General features: G+C 52.2%; 2 protein-coding genes across 2 annotated transcripts; both read right to left on the bottom strand.

Moving 5' to 3' along the window:
- Positions 1–1,075: 1,075 nt before the first annotated feature.
- Positions 1,076–1,811, bottom strand: LOC136504545 (uncharacterized). The gene is made up of 2 exons (XM_066499484.1): positions 1,574–1,811; positions 1,076–1,461 (listed from the first exon to the last, which is right to left on the bottom strand). Exons 1-2 carry the CDS (start codon positions 1,656–1,658, stop codon positions 1,289–1,291), a joined length of 258 nt encoding a protein of 85 aa, XP_066355581.1. The 5' UTR covers positions 1,659–1,811; the 3' UTR covers positions 1,076–1,288.
- Positions 1,812–5,738: 3,927 nt separating this feature from the next.
- LOC136504536 (BTB/POZ domain-containing protein SR1IP1-like) lies at positions 5,739–8,825 on the bottom strand. The gene is made up of 5 exons (XM_066499476.1): positions 8,556–8,825; positions 8,103–8,172; positions 7,364–7,969; positions 6,726–7,271; positions 5,739–6,615 (listed from the first exon to the last, which is right to left on the bottom strand). The coding sequence occupies exons 1-5, from the start codon at positions 8,603–8,605 to the stop codon at positions 6,046–6,048; spliced, it is 1,842 nt and encodes a 613-aa protein (XP_066355573.1). The 5' UTR covers positions 8,606–8,825; the 3' UTR covers positions 5,739–6,045.
- Between the last annotated feature and the right edge of the window lie 1,012 nt (positions 8,826–9,837).

Below are 9,837 nucleotides of genomic sequence, written 5' to 3'. Positions count from 1 at the left end.
ATTATTCGTCTATTTTAAAACATGCCATTATAATTCTTCGTTTCCCACAAAAATGCCAATGAATACGTATGAACACAGCCTGAGCCCAGCTGCAGGCGTATACAAAGACGTATACTTCATCTCCCCTGTCACTGACACGCGGGCCCCACATGTCATCTTCTTCCTCCTCTCATCTCTCTTCGGCTCGGGACACAGTGGCCGCTCGGGACCGAACGGGAACTTGCTGGCGCGGGCATGCTCGGCACCGACGATGAGGGCAAGCCCTACTCGCGCTGTACGCGCACGCAAGGCCTTGGTAGAGGCGAGCATGACCTCTACTTGAGCTCCAGCCATGGGGGAGGGGCGAGCTCGGACCTGGCGGCCACGACGAGCGCAGCACGGCCGCGGGCGAGCTCGGCCCCGGCGGCCATGGCGAGCTCAGCGCCGACGCAGACGGCCCCAGCGAGTTCGGCCCCGACTGCCCCGGTGAGCTCGGCGCCAATGGCCATGGAGAGCTTGCCCCGGCCATGGCGAGATCGTCCCCAACGCAGGTTGCTCGCCCGTGGCGTGCTGCTGGACGTGCAGCTGCTGCTGCTGCTCGTCGGGATGGAGAGAGAGGAGGAGAAGAGAAAGAAGAAGATGACATGTAGGGCCCGTGTGTCAGTGACAGGAGAGATAAAGTATATGTCTTCGTATACGTCTGCAGCTGTTGTCTAGGCTGTGTCCTTGCGTAGCATTTTGTGGAAAATGAATAATTATAATGACATACTTCAAAATAGATGAATAGTAATGACGTTTCTCCGAGCCGTGAAAATTATAATGGTGTTTCTCCAATTAACCTTTTTTTTTTGTAAAACTAAAGATGCCCTGGGCCCTCCTCAGATTGAATTGGTTTGCCTGAAATTAACCTGAATAAACAGGCTGCATAAAGTAAGATCTACTTATTGAGTCTTGAGATCATACCCTAATACTCTACACCTTTTTTTTACAGATAAATTCATCATCAAGAAAGGATCGAAAGGGGGGAAAAGGGCATGATTTTGCAACACAGAGATGGAGAACTAGGTGGTTTAGTAGTAGAAACAAGACACAATAATAACCCGACCGAAATATCTCTGTTCATTCACATACCCCGGTATCATCATCTGCAGGCGGCGGATCGAGACGGATACACGAGGAGGAATGGAAGTACATCTCAGAGCCCGGAGGGATCGACGATACATAGATACAAGAAAAGTCAAAAGAAAGCGGAATCACTACCGTCCCGCAGCAACAGCAGCGGAGCTGACGCGGCGGCGGCCTTGATCTACTAGAAGCCCCGGCAGAGGCGGAACCTGTCGCCCCACGGCCGCGGGTGCGGCCGGAACCGGCTGGGCCGCCTGGGCGCGGGCGGCGGCGCCGTGGTGCGGCTCAGCATCTCCCACATCACGTGCACGTCCTCGTACTCGCACGTGCTCACCTCCTGCCGCAGCCTCCACAGCCCTGCAAGCAACCAGCGACGGGGTCAGTCAGGCCAGCGCAGCGCAGCCGAGGGATCGTACGAGAGCCGCCGCCGACGTCGAGCCGCCTCGCGCCGCCGCTGTGCCGTACATACCGGTTTGGCGAACACCGAAGCGGGACGCGACGCCGAGCCAGGCCCGCCGCACCGGCAGCACGACGCGGTCCCACCAGTAGCCCATGGATTCGCCGACGCAAGGCAGTCAGTCGCCGGTGGGACTTGCGCCGCAGGAGACAGTACGGGACTACCCTAGGCCTCCTTGGCCGCCTCCCTCTCGCTTCCTTCCCCTCGCTAATCAGTAATTAGACCGGGGTCCGGTCGGTCGTCTCCTCTCTCTCCCTTTGCCCCTATTTGTACGCGCGGGAGAGAAGGAGAACCGCGAGGCACCGATGCTCACAGTCAACCGACACTGACGCGCGGGCCCGAGTCACGAGTGGTGCGTGGGGGCATCGGCGTCAGTCGGGCTGGTGGGTAGGGTAGTTGCGGGCAGTTAGTTAACGGGGGGCGGCGGGCACGTGCCAGGAGGCGGTAGGCGGCGTCTCACACGTCGGCGCGAACCCCTGATAAAGCGGGGCCCAGATGGGATTCATGGGCGCGGCGGGTAAAGTGGCGGAAGCGGTTGAGTGGTGGTTGCGGCCTTGCGGGGGTCTGTCAGTGGAAGGAGTTAGGTCATCCGCGCGAGCTGTTGTGTTGGGCTGGGCCCAGAAGCCTGACGCTGCTTAAATTCTCGACTCTGTTTCCAAATTCCTCCATGTTTTTTACGAATATATAATCTAAGTCCGTTGGGTCCACTAAAAAAAATCTACTCCCTCTGTCCCAGATTAAATGGACGTCTGGAGTTCAAATTTTTTCCCAATTTAATCGATCACATAGGCGTGAAGTCCAATGTATGTAGCAGTAGAAGACAAAAGTTTATGGAACGGCGTGGGACCAACGGAGGGAACTGACGGAGTGCGGGTGCTCCCATCCACTCGTTTTTGCACTGCGGCACCAATCGTCTGTCCTTATCCCCTCACACAGTAGCGTTGCAGCTTTTGCATTCATGTCACCTCATACCAGTATAGGGGCAAAAACGTAATTTTCCAGCAGCACTAATTTGCAGCTTCGTATCCCAGACGTGTGATTATTACGGGACGGAGGGAGTAAGTCCGTTGGTTTGGCGACTAGATGCGGATGGACTTGTCATTCCTAGTAGGAGAAAAAAGGGATACCACGAGCCTACGACTACGAGTATGTTTAGCTCTCAAGCAATGCTCACGAGGTCTTTTTCTATGGAGTGAGAGAGTTCTAAGGATACCATGTCTTTGTAAGAGTCTTTGGTTTCACACGGTACCTTATCTAGTATTGCTTTAATTTGAAGCGATGGAAACAAAGCAACAAATATGATAGGTTGTTCTGTCTATCAATAAGCATGCCTTTATTGGAAAGGATACTATGTCCTTGTAAGAGTCTTTGGTTTCAAGTAGTACCTTATCTAGTATTGCTTTAATGTGAAGCGATAGAAACAAAGCAACGAATATGCATGATATGTTGTTCTGTATATCAATAAGCATATCTTTATGCAACTATAAAAGACAGAGTTGGAGTAGCCGTAGGTCGTAGTGCATTCATATTGAAGGATTTGCTATATAAAAAAACTCGACCTATAGGGGTATGACGGCCCCGGGCATTTTATAAGAAGGATAATCTTCTCACACGGATCGAGAAAACCCCCAAACCCCGCCCCCATCCTGACGTAGCGGAATTCGTTGCCCTGTAAGAATCGGGCCGGGCCGTTCTACGCTTTGGCTTATGGGGACAGGCGAGGGGATTTTTTTTACCACGAAATTCGCTCCCACGGGGAGTCAAACTCAGGACCTGAGGAGTGCCGTCGGAATTCCCTAACCACTTGGGCTAGAGTCCTTTGGCAAGGATTTGCAATATTAGTTGTATACGCACACTATTATATATATAATAGAGAATGCTTTGTATATGAACGATGAAATGACATAATTCTATGTATTTGGGTTAAATAAGATTAATCTATACATGTAAGCACGATGCTTTGGACTTCCTTTATTCCCGTATACCTATGACAAAGAGTCTGGTTATCTCTTTCTAAGGAAAGTGGACCCTTAGTCTATTTAGTTTGAATTTTAGTGTTTGATGATCAACACAACTAAATTGGACTAACATATTTGCAAGTGCTTATTTTGTAGTCTAATAGGTTGCAAGACGGACATGGACAGAGATTTGAACACAAAGATATGATAAACACTCAAGGAAGACATTAGAGGAAGTGTTAGACAACCTAAAAGCAAATTAAGAAGTCCAAGGCGGGGCGCGTGAGGCGTTGGGTGGCGTGAGGCCAGCGCCCGAGATCCGCCCCTTCTTCCCCATTGTTGGCGCCTCCTTTTCGCCCATTGTGAGGCCAGCGCCAAGGCCAGGGTCGAGCTCCCCCATGGCTGGGTCGAGCTTCCCAGCATTTCAATTCCATGTTTTTGCATCCAAATAGGAAACATATTTGAGTTACCTGATAGGGTTCCAAAAGCCAATTCAATGGTCATCCAAACAACAATATTCAAATTGTGGCCATTTCAGTACCATGGCTACTTTGGTATTGAACCAAATTCAATTCTTGCTCCCCCAATAGATCGGAACCAGGAGGTGGTCGGCGCCGAACCAGAGTGATTAGAGCCGATTCCGCGAGGGAGAGGCAGTCGACGAGCTTCTGGCCGACTTGATCGATGGATGCGATCAGATCGTCGTTGCCGACCTGCTTCCTCGAGTAGCGGGGCAGTAGGCGGCGAGTTGTTGGTGAAGACGACCTCGGAGGCGGTTCTGAGATCGGATCTGCTGTTGCAGGTGTTGGTGTGGTTGGCGTAGAATCGATCTGCACCGGCTTGATGATCTCTCCGTCTCCGTCAGCATTGATGACCCAGGAGATCGATCCGACCGTAAAGATCTGGCCGGGCTTTGGAGAGGACGAAGAGCCTGAAAAGTGTACCATCTTGTTCGTCATGGAAACAACATTCACACCCCTACCTGGCGCGCCAACTATCGACAGAATATCGTCGACAGTCATTCGAGGGGTATCCCACGAAGGTAGATTGATCGGCAGAGGTGCGCGTAATCAAGATCAAGAAGACAACAGAGACACAAGAGTTAGACAGGTTCGGGTCGTCTGCACGACGTAATACCCTACTCCTGTGATGTGTTAGTTTGTATTGGCTATCGTATGATATTACGTGTATTTTGAGGGGTCCCCTACCCGCCTTATATAGCCGGAGGGTAGGGTTACAAGTCGGTTAGATTTAGGAGATAACCGGTAAGTAATAACAGATTACAAGAATCACGGGATCGAGCATATCCTAACATATTTCGTAGCATCTTCAGGATATCGCCCTAGATATCTTGCGGTACACGCAGTGTAATACCGTGCCCCGTAGGTCTTCGTCTTGTGGGTTGGACCGTCCCTGACAGCGCAGCCCATATAGTCTGTCGTGCATATCTGGGGTCCTACCCCCACGGACAGTACGAGACTATGGCTCATCATTTCTAGTTTAACCTGTGAAAAGGAAATAGGGAACGGCCTGTTTGGCAGATGCATTGCTCTGAAACGTTGCTGTTGTATGCGGTACTACTATTTACGTGCCCTGTAAAATGCTTGGAACTGAGTTTTAACGTGTCCTGACTCCTGAACCATGTATATTGCAAGTGAAGAGGAGGGGTAATGGTGCTGAAGAATGCGTAGCAGTTCATTCTTCATTGGCAGGACTCACTTTCATATTCTGTTGCAGTTGACCTGATCTTTGTGAAGAAGTATCTAAATTCTCGAATGCTTCATCTCGTGATTCAAGGCTACTCGTGATCGCCCTCCACAGCTCCTGTTAGAGACTTAGAGTGACAATGTGAAGCCTTGTTGCTACCTTCTGTTCCTATCAATATTTGTTCTGACCTGTGGATGCCCACATTTTACAGGAGCAAAAGGGCAAAAGGCCATGACACAATCTAGGTGTCATCTGTCACTTGTCAGTTGTCACCTGTCACGAGCCGGGGATGCACTTGTAGCCAGGAATACACCACCATAATCTTCCGATAATAGAGGATATAATGCCGCGCTTGCAAGGCCGCCGTTGCCTGACAGGCGCCATCCACATATGCTGGGGCATCTATGTATACAGTGGAAACTGGAAACCACATTTTTGTGCCCATGCACGAGCTTTTTGTACAGCGAAAATGATACCGCTTACCCTTGTGCAGTTTTACCACAGCGACATCGTACTTACAGAGCTACCAGCTTCGTTTTGCACTGAAGTTAAGTCCAAAATTTACATAAAAAGTTCCCTTGCTTGCACTAGGATTTAGGTACAATGCAGATTTACAGCCCAGTACAGCCATGCTACTAACATAGCATAACGCTTATTTATGTCCAAGTGAGATTGCTACCTATATTTACTCACAACTCAAGCCATTCAATCCGTGACCGCGAGTCATTTTTTTGTTCATCAAGTGAAATAGCCGTCAAGAAGATTTCAAGACGAAAGAAGCCTGCCACATGAGCATGGCCGCATGGGCAACTTCACCAATCACCATTCGATGGAGCGCCTCCGCCTCCGATCCTTGGGCGGCTCCGTGCCCACGGCATCAAGCCGCAGGAACGGGTTCAGCCGCCCGAGTTTCTTGGACACGTTGTTCATGAACCCTCCGCTGCCGCCTGCGGCCTTCTTCGGCGGCGGGCGGCGCCCCGACGGTGGAGCGCCGCTGGGCTGCGGGAGCGCCGCGGGCGGGTCCCTCAGGTGCATCTTCAGCCGCAGCAGCTCCATCTTGAGCTCCTCGTTCTCCCGCTGTAGCCGCGACACCTCGTCCGGTACGCTCCGGGCGTGCTGGCCCAGGAGGCTCGGCGTCGGCGCCGGCCTGTGTGGCGGCGACGGGGCCAGGGAGTCGCCGCCGTAGAACGACGACACGCCGCTCGGCGGCGGCGCGTGCTTAGGGGCCTCGCGCAGGCGCCGCTGCTCGTGGTAGAGAACCTGCACCACCGTCTGCACTGGCAGCCGATCGTTCTGCGCCGCGTGCGCGCACGCCTCGCGCGACAGCTTTTGGCAGTCCATCACCCGGCACACCTTCTTCCGCTCGGCCTCGCTCAGATGCGGATGCGCCTGCATGCAGGAATCCATAGTCCACAGTGAACGATCATCTAGTTGAGGAAAAACCCATAACCAATATGGCAGTAAAAAAACAATTAAGATCTCTGTGTTTAATTTCTCACCTTCAAGTAGATGTCGATGGCACGGTACATGCCGTCCTCGTTAAACCTGGCGCGTTCCGGGATCATCTCGGCGAGGTCGGTGAACTTGTCAATGGGCAAGTTCACGTCCGACGCGATCTCGGCCAGGTACGACTCCATGAGCTTGCCGACCATTCCGACGTCGTTGGGCGGCGACGCCGTCGAGATGAAGTCGTCGTCGGTGTTGTAGTCCAGCCGGGCCGCCTCGGCCTCGTGCTCCAGGTACCCGACCAGGATCCTCTGGACCGCGTCGACGTCGAACGTGGTGCCGGCCTCGGGCGAGGAGGACGGGATCAGGAGGTCGTCCAGCACGGCCTGCCCGAGCTGCGCGGCCATCCGCTTCTCGAGGTCGAGCCGGCACGCCAGGGTCGTGTCCAGGTACAGCGCTGACCGAAGCAGCATCGAGAGGAAGCTCACGGACATGGAGTTCTTCTCCTTGGGCAGCAGAGTCACGATGGTCTCAAGCACCACACGCTTCTCGTGTTCCTGCTTCGGGTCCATCTTTTTCTTCTCCCTTCCGTGTGTGTCCTGCAACACACAAGCTCAGAAATTTGTCAGGTGGTGATCATGTACCAGATCTTCCTGTACTTGTAGATACATTGCGCAGGAGTTGAGCTCACCAGTCTTCGCAGCGACTTCTGAGCATAGAGCATGATGAGCGTGCCCAGAGCAATGCCCTTGAACCCCCTCGCCTTCATGGCAATGAGGACTCTCTGGAACGTGTCAATCCGCAGCGACGTCAGCTCGTCAGCCAACCAGTCATCGACGGCCTTGGACGACGACACGGCCATGCCGTTACCGTTGGTGGTGTTGCCCACGGACATGTTGAACTGGCTGTCGCTGCAGGTGATGTACGCGATGGCGTCGACGCACCTGCCGACGAGGTCCACATCCTCGGACACCGGGAGGAGATCCTCCGACCTCCGGAGCACGGTGACCGCGCCCGCGAGGCTCATCAGCGCCACGCCCTCCAGGTAGGCCTCCGTCCTGGCGGCCAGGTTCCCGCCCATGCTGTTGTCGGTCATCTCCAAGTGCTCGGCGGCGCACCGCAGCATGGCGACGTTGCCCTCCGTGATCTCGAAGTCCTCGCCGTAGCAGAACTTGGTGACGAGCTCGAACGCCGCGGCGCCGCCCGGCATGCCCGTAAGGTCGATGTGGGTGACCCTGGAGCCATTGATCCCCGACACCTGCTTCCTTATGTAGCCGCACCTCGATGCCAACGGGAGCTGCGGCAGCGTTCGAACCGCTAGTCAGAACTCAGAACCCAAGCTTTCTATACGATCGATGATCCCAAGAACACGCATGGAAAGCTATGATATGGAAGCGCTGTGATTCATATGTACTAGGAGTATTATTTACCTTGTGTAAGTTGAAGGTCGCCTCCCCAACCTGGATGGTTATATCGCTTGGGAATTCTTGTGACATTATCCTGCAACAAGCAAAGCGAAACAAAGAGCTTCAAACTCGGCAAAACTTTCCTTTTGATAAATTCCATTTGCAGGGTTTGGCTTCGCGAACGATTCAGTGAGTACGATGTGAGATCTGAAAGCACAGTCACGTGTTGCTAGCTTGATGGCAGTTGCTGTTTGTTTTCGAGTGTGTCTAGCCAACGACCGGTTGTTTTAGCCCCTCCCATTAACCAAATTTTCAGTTCAAAATCGATCCGAACAAGCTGTCAGCGATGGTTAGGGAGTGTTGATACCAACAATCGAACACGAACTCGTCGAATCAAATGCGATACAGCAACAACAACATGCCAATGGAAAGTAAAGCAAGGATAAGCGGCAGGGGAGGAGGAGAAGGAACGTATACCAGTCACTGATTCTCCTCATCGCCGGCGTGTCGAGCCGGCTCTCCTCCATCTGGCGGCCCTCACAAAAGTCACCGAGCAGCCTGTTCACCTCTCCCGCTCCACCCCTTCCCTCTGTGTCATCCCGGGCGACGTCGACGTCAGAGGAGATCGCGGCAGTGCGGGAGAGCGAGTGACGCAGGTGCGCCGGCTTCTGGATCGCGCTCGCGCCGCGGCTGCCTTCCGCCCTTCCACAGTGGCCTCGGTGGCCGGAAGCCACACAGTGGCGCCATCGCACGCGTGCCGTCGATGATGGATAAAATGAAGCGGATAGACCGATAGAGGAGCCCGATCAATCCGGGGGATTGTTCCTTTGGCGTGTAGTAGCTGAAAATCGCATACCTTTTCTGCCGTCGCTTTCCAGCGACTTGTCTTGCGCTGCATGGGGCCACTGAGGCACTGAGCCGTGCGTCACTTCGCTTCGTACTGTACTACGCTGTATGCATGCCTGACAGGCGGTCTGACTAAGGTAAGGTAGTGTTTGGTTGTCGCTCCTAAATTTTAGTCGATGTCCCGAGCAGTGGCGGATGCATGATGCAGGACAAGGGAGGCTAAAACAAAGGAGATGTTGATTTGCATGAAGATTTAATGGTGAAATCAATCTTTTACTACAGTAATTAGGCTTGAAATCAAGAAATTAGGGGGGGCTGGAGCCCCCCAGCCCCCCCTTTGGATCCGCCGCAGGTCCCGAGCGAATGTTTGGACATATATAGAGTATTAAATATAGACTAATTACGAAACTAATTGCATAGTTTACGACTAATTTACGAAACGAATCTTTTAAACCTAATTAGTCCATGATTTGATAATGTGGTGCTACAGTAAATAAGCGCTAATGACAGATTAATTAGGTTTAAAAAATTTATCTCGTGAAGTACTGACGGATTATGTAATTTATTTTTTTATTAGTATTCGAATACCCTATGCAACATCCTCCCAACACACCTCCTAATTTTTAGTCGTTAGATCCAAACACCACCTAAATAGCGAACGTTGGTTCGTCAAATTAAATTTGACGAACCAATTTCCAACATGCATTTGTTTCCTCTTTTAAGAAAAAATAGTTTTATCTTTTTCTGTTTTGGATGGCGAGGCGTGCACTGTCTCTAGGGATGAAAACGGATCCGATACGGACGGATATCACCGATATTACATTTGTTTTCATATTTCTGTCCGGATTCGGATTTGAATACGGATAGTGTCAGCTATGTCGGATATGATACGATTGGATATCGACATCATAAA

This window comes from Miscanthus floridulus, chromosome 1 (genome assembly GCF_019320115.1).
Source record: "Miscanthus floridulus cultivar M001 chromosome 1, ASM1932011v1, whole genome shotgun sequence".
NCBI classification, from domain to species: Eukaryota; Viridiplantae; Streptophyta; class Magnoliopsida; order Poales; family Poaceae; genus Miscanthus; species Miscanthus floridulus.
Note: the sequence above shows the minus strand (reverse complement) of the source record. Positions and strands in the feature narration are given on the sequence as shown.

What these genes read in the sequence shown, in the direction of transcription:
- LOC136504536 (XM_066499476.1), bottom strand. Translation starts at nt 8,605, where the DNA reads ATGGAGGAGAGCCGGCTCGACACGCCGGCGATGAGGAGAATCAGTGAC. An exon ending in ATGAGGAGAATCAGTGACTG is followed by an intron (nt 8,173 to 8,555) that starts GTATACGTTCCT and finishes TGCTTGTTGCAG; the next exon opens with GATAATGTCACAAGAATTCC. An exon ending in CGACCTTCAACTTACACAAG is followed by an intron (nt 7,970 to 8,102) that starts GTAAATAATACT and finishes ACGCTGCCGCAG; the next exon opens with CTCCCGTTGGCATCGAGGTG.
- LOC136504545 (XM_066499484.1), bottom strand. Translation starts at nt 1,658, where the DNA reads ATGGGCTACTGGTGGGACCGCGTCGTGCTGCCGGTGCGGCGGGCCTGG. An exon ending in CTTCGGTGTTCGCCAAACCG is followed by an intron (nt 1,462 to 1,573) that starts GTATGTACGGCA and finishes GGTTGCTTGCAG; the next exon opens with GGCTGTGGAGGCTGCGGCAG.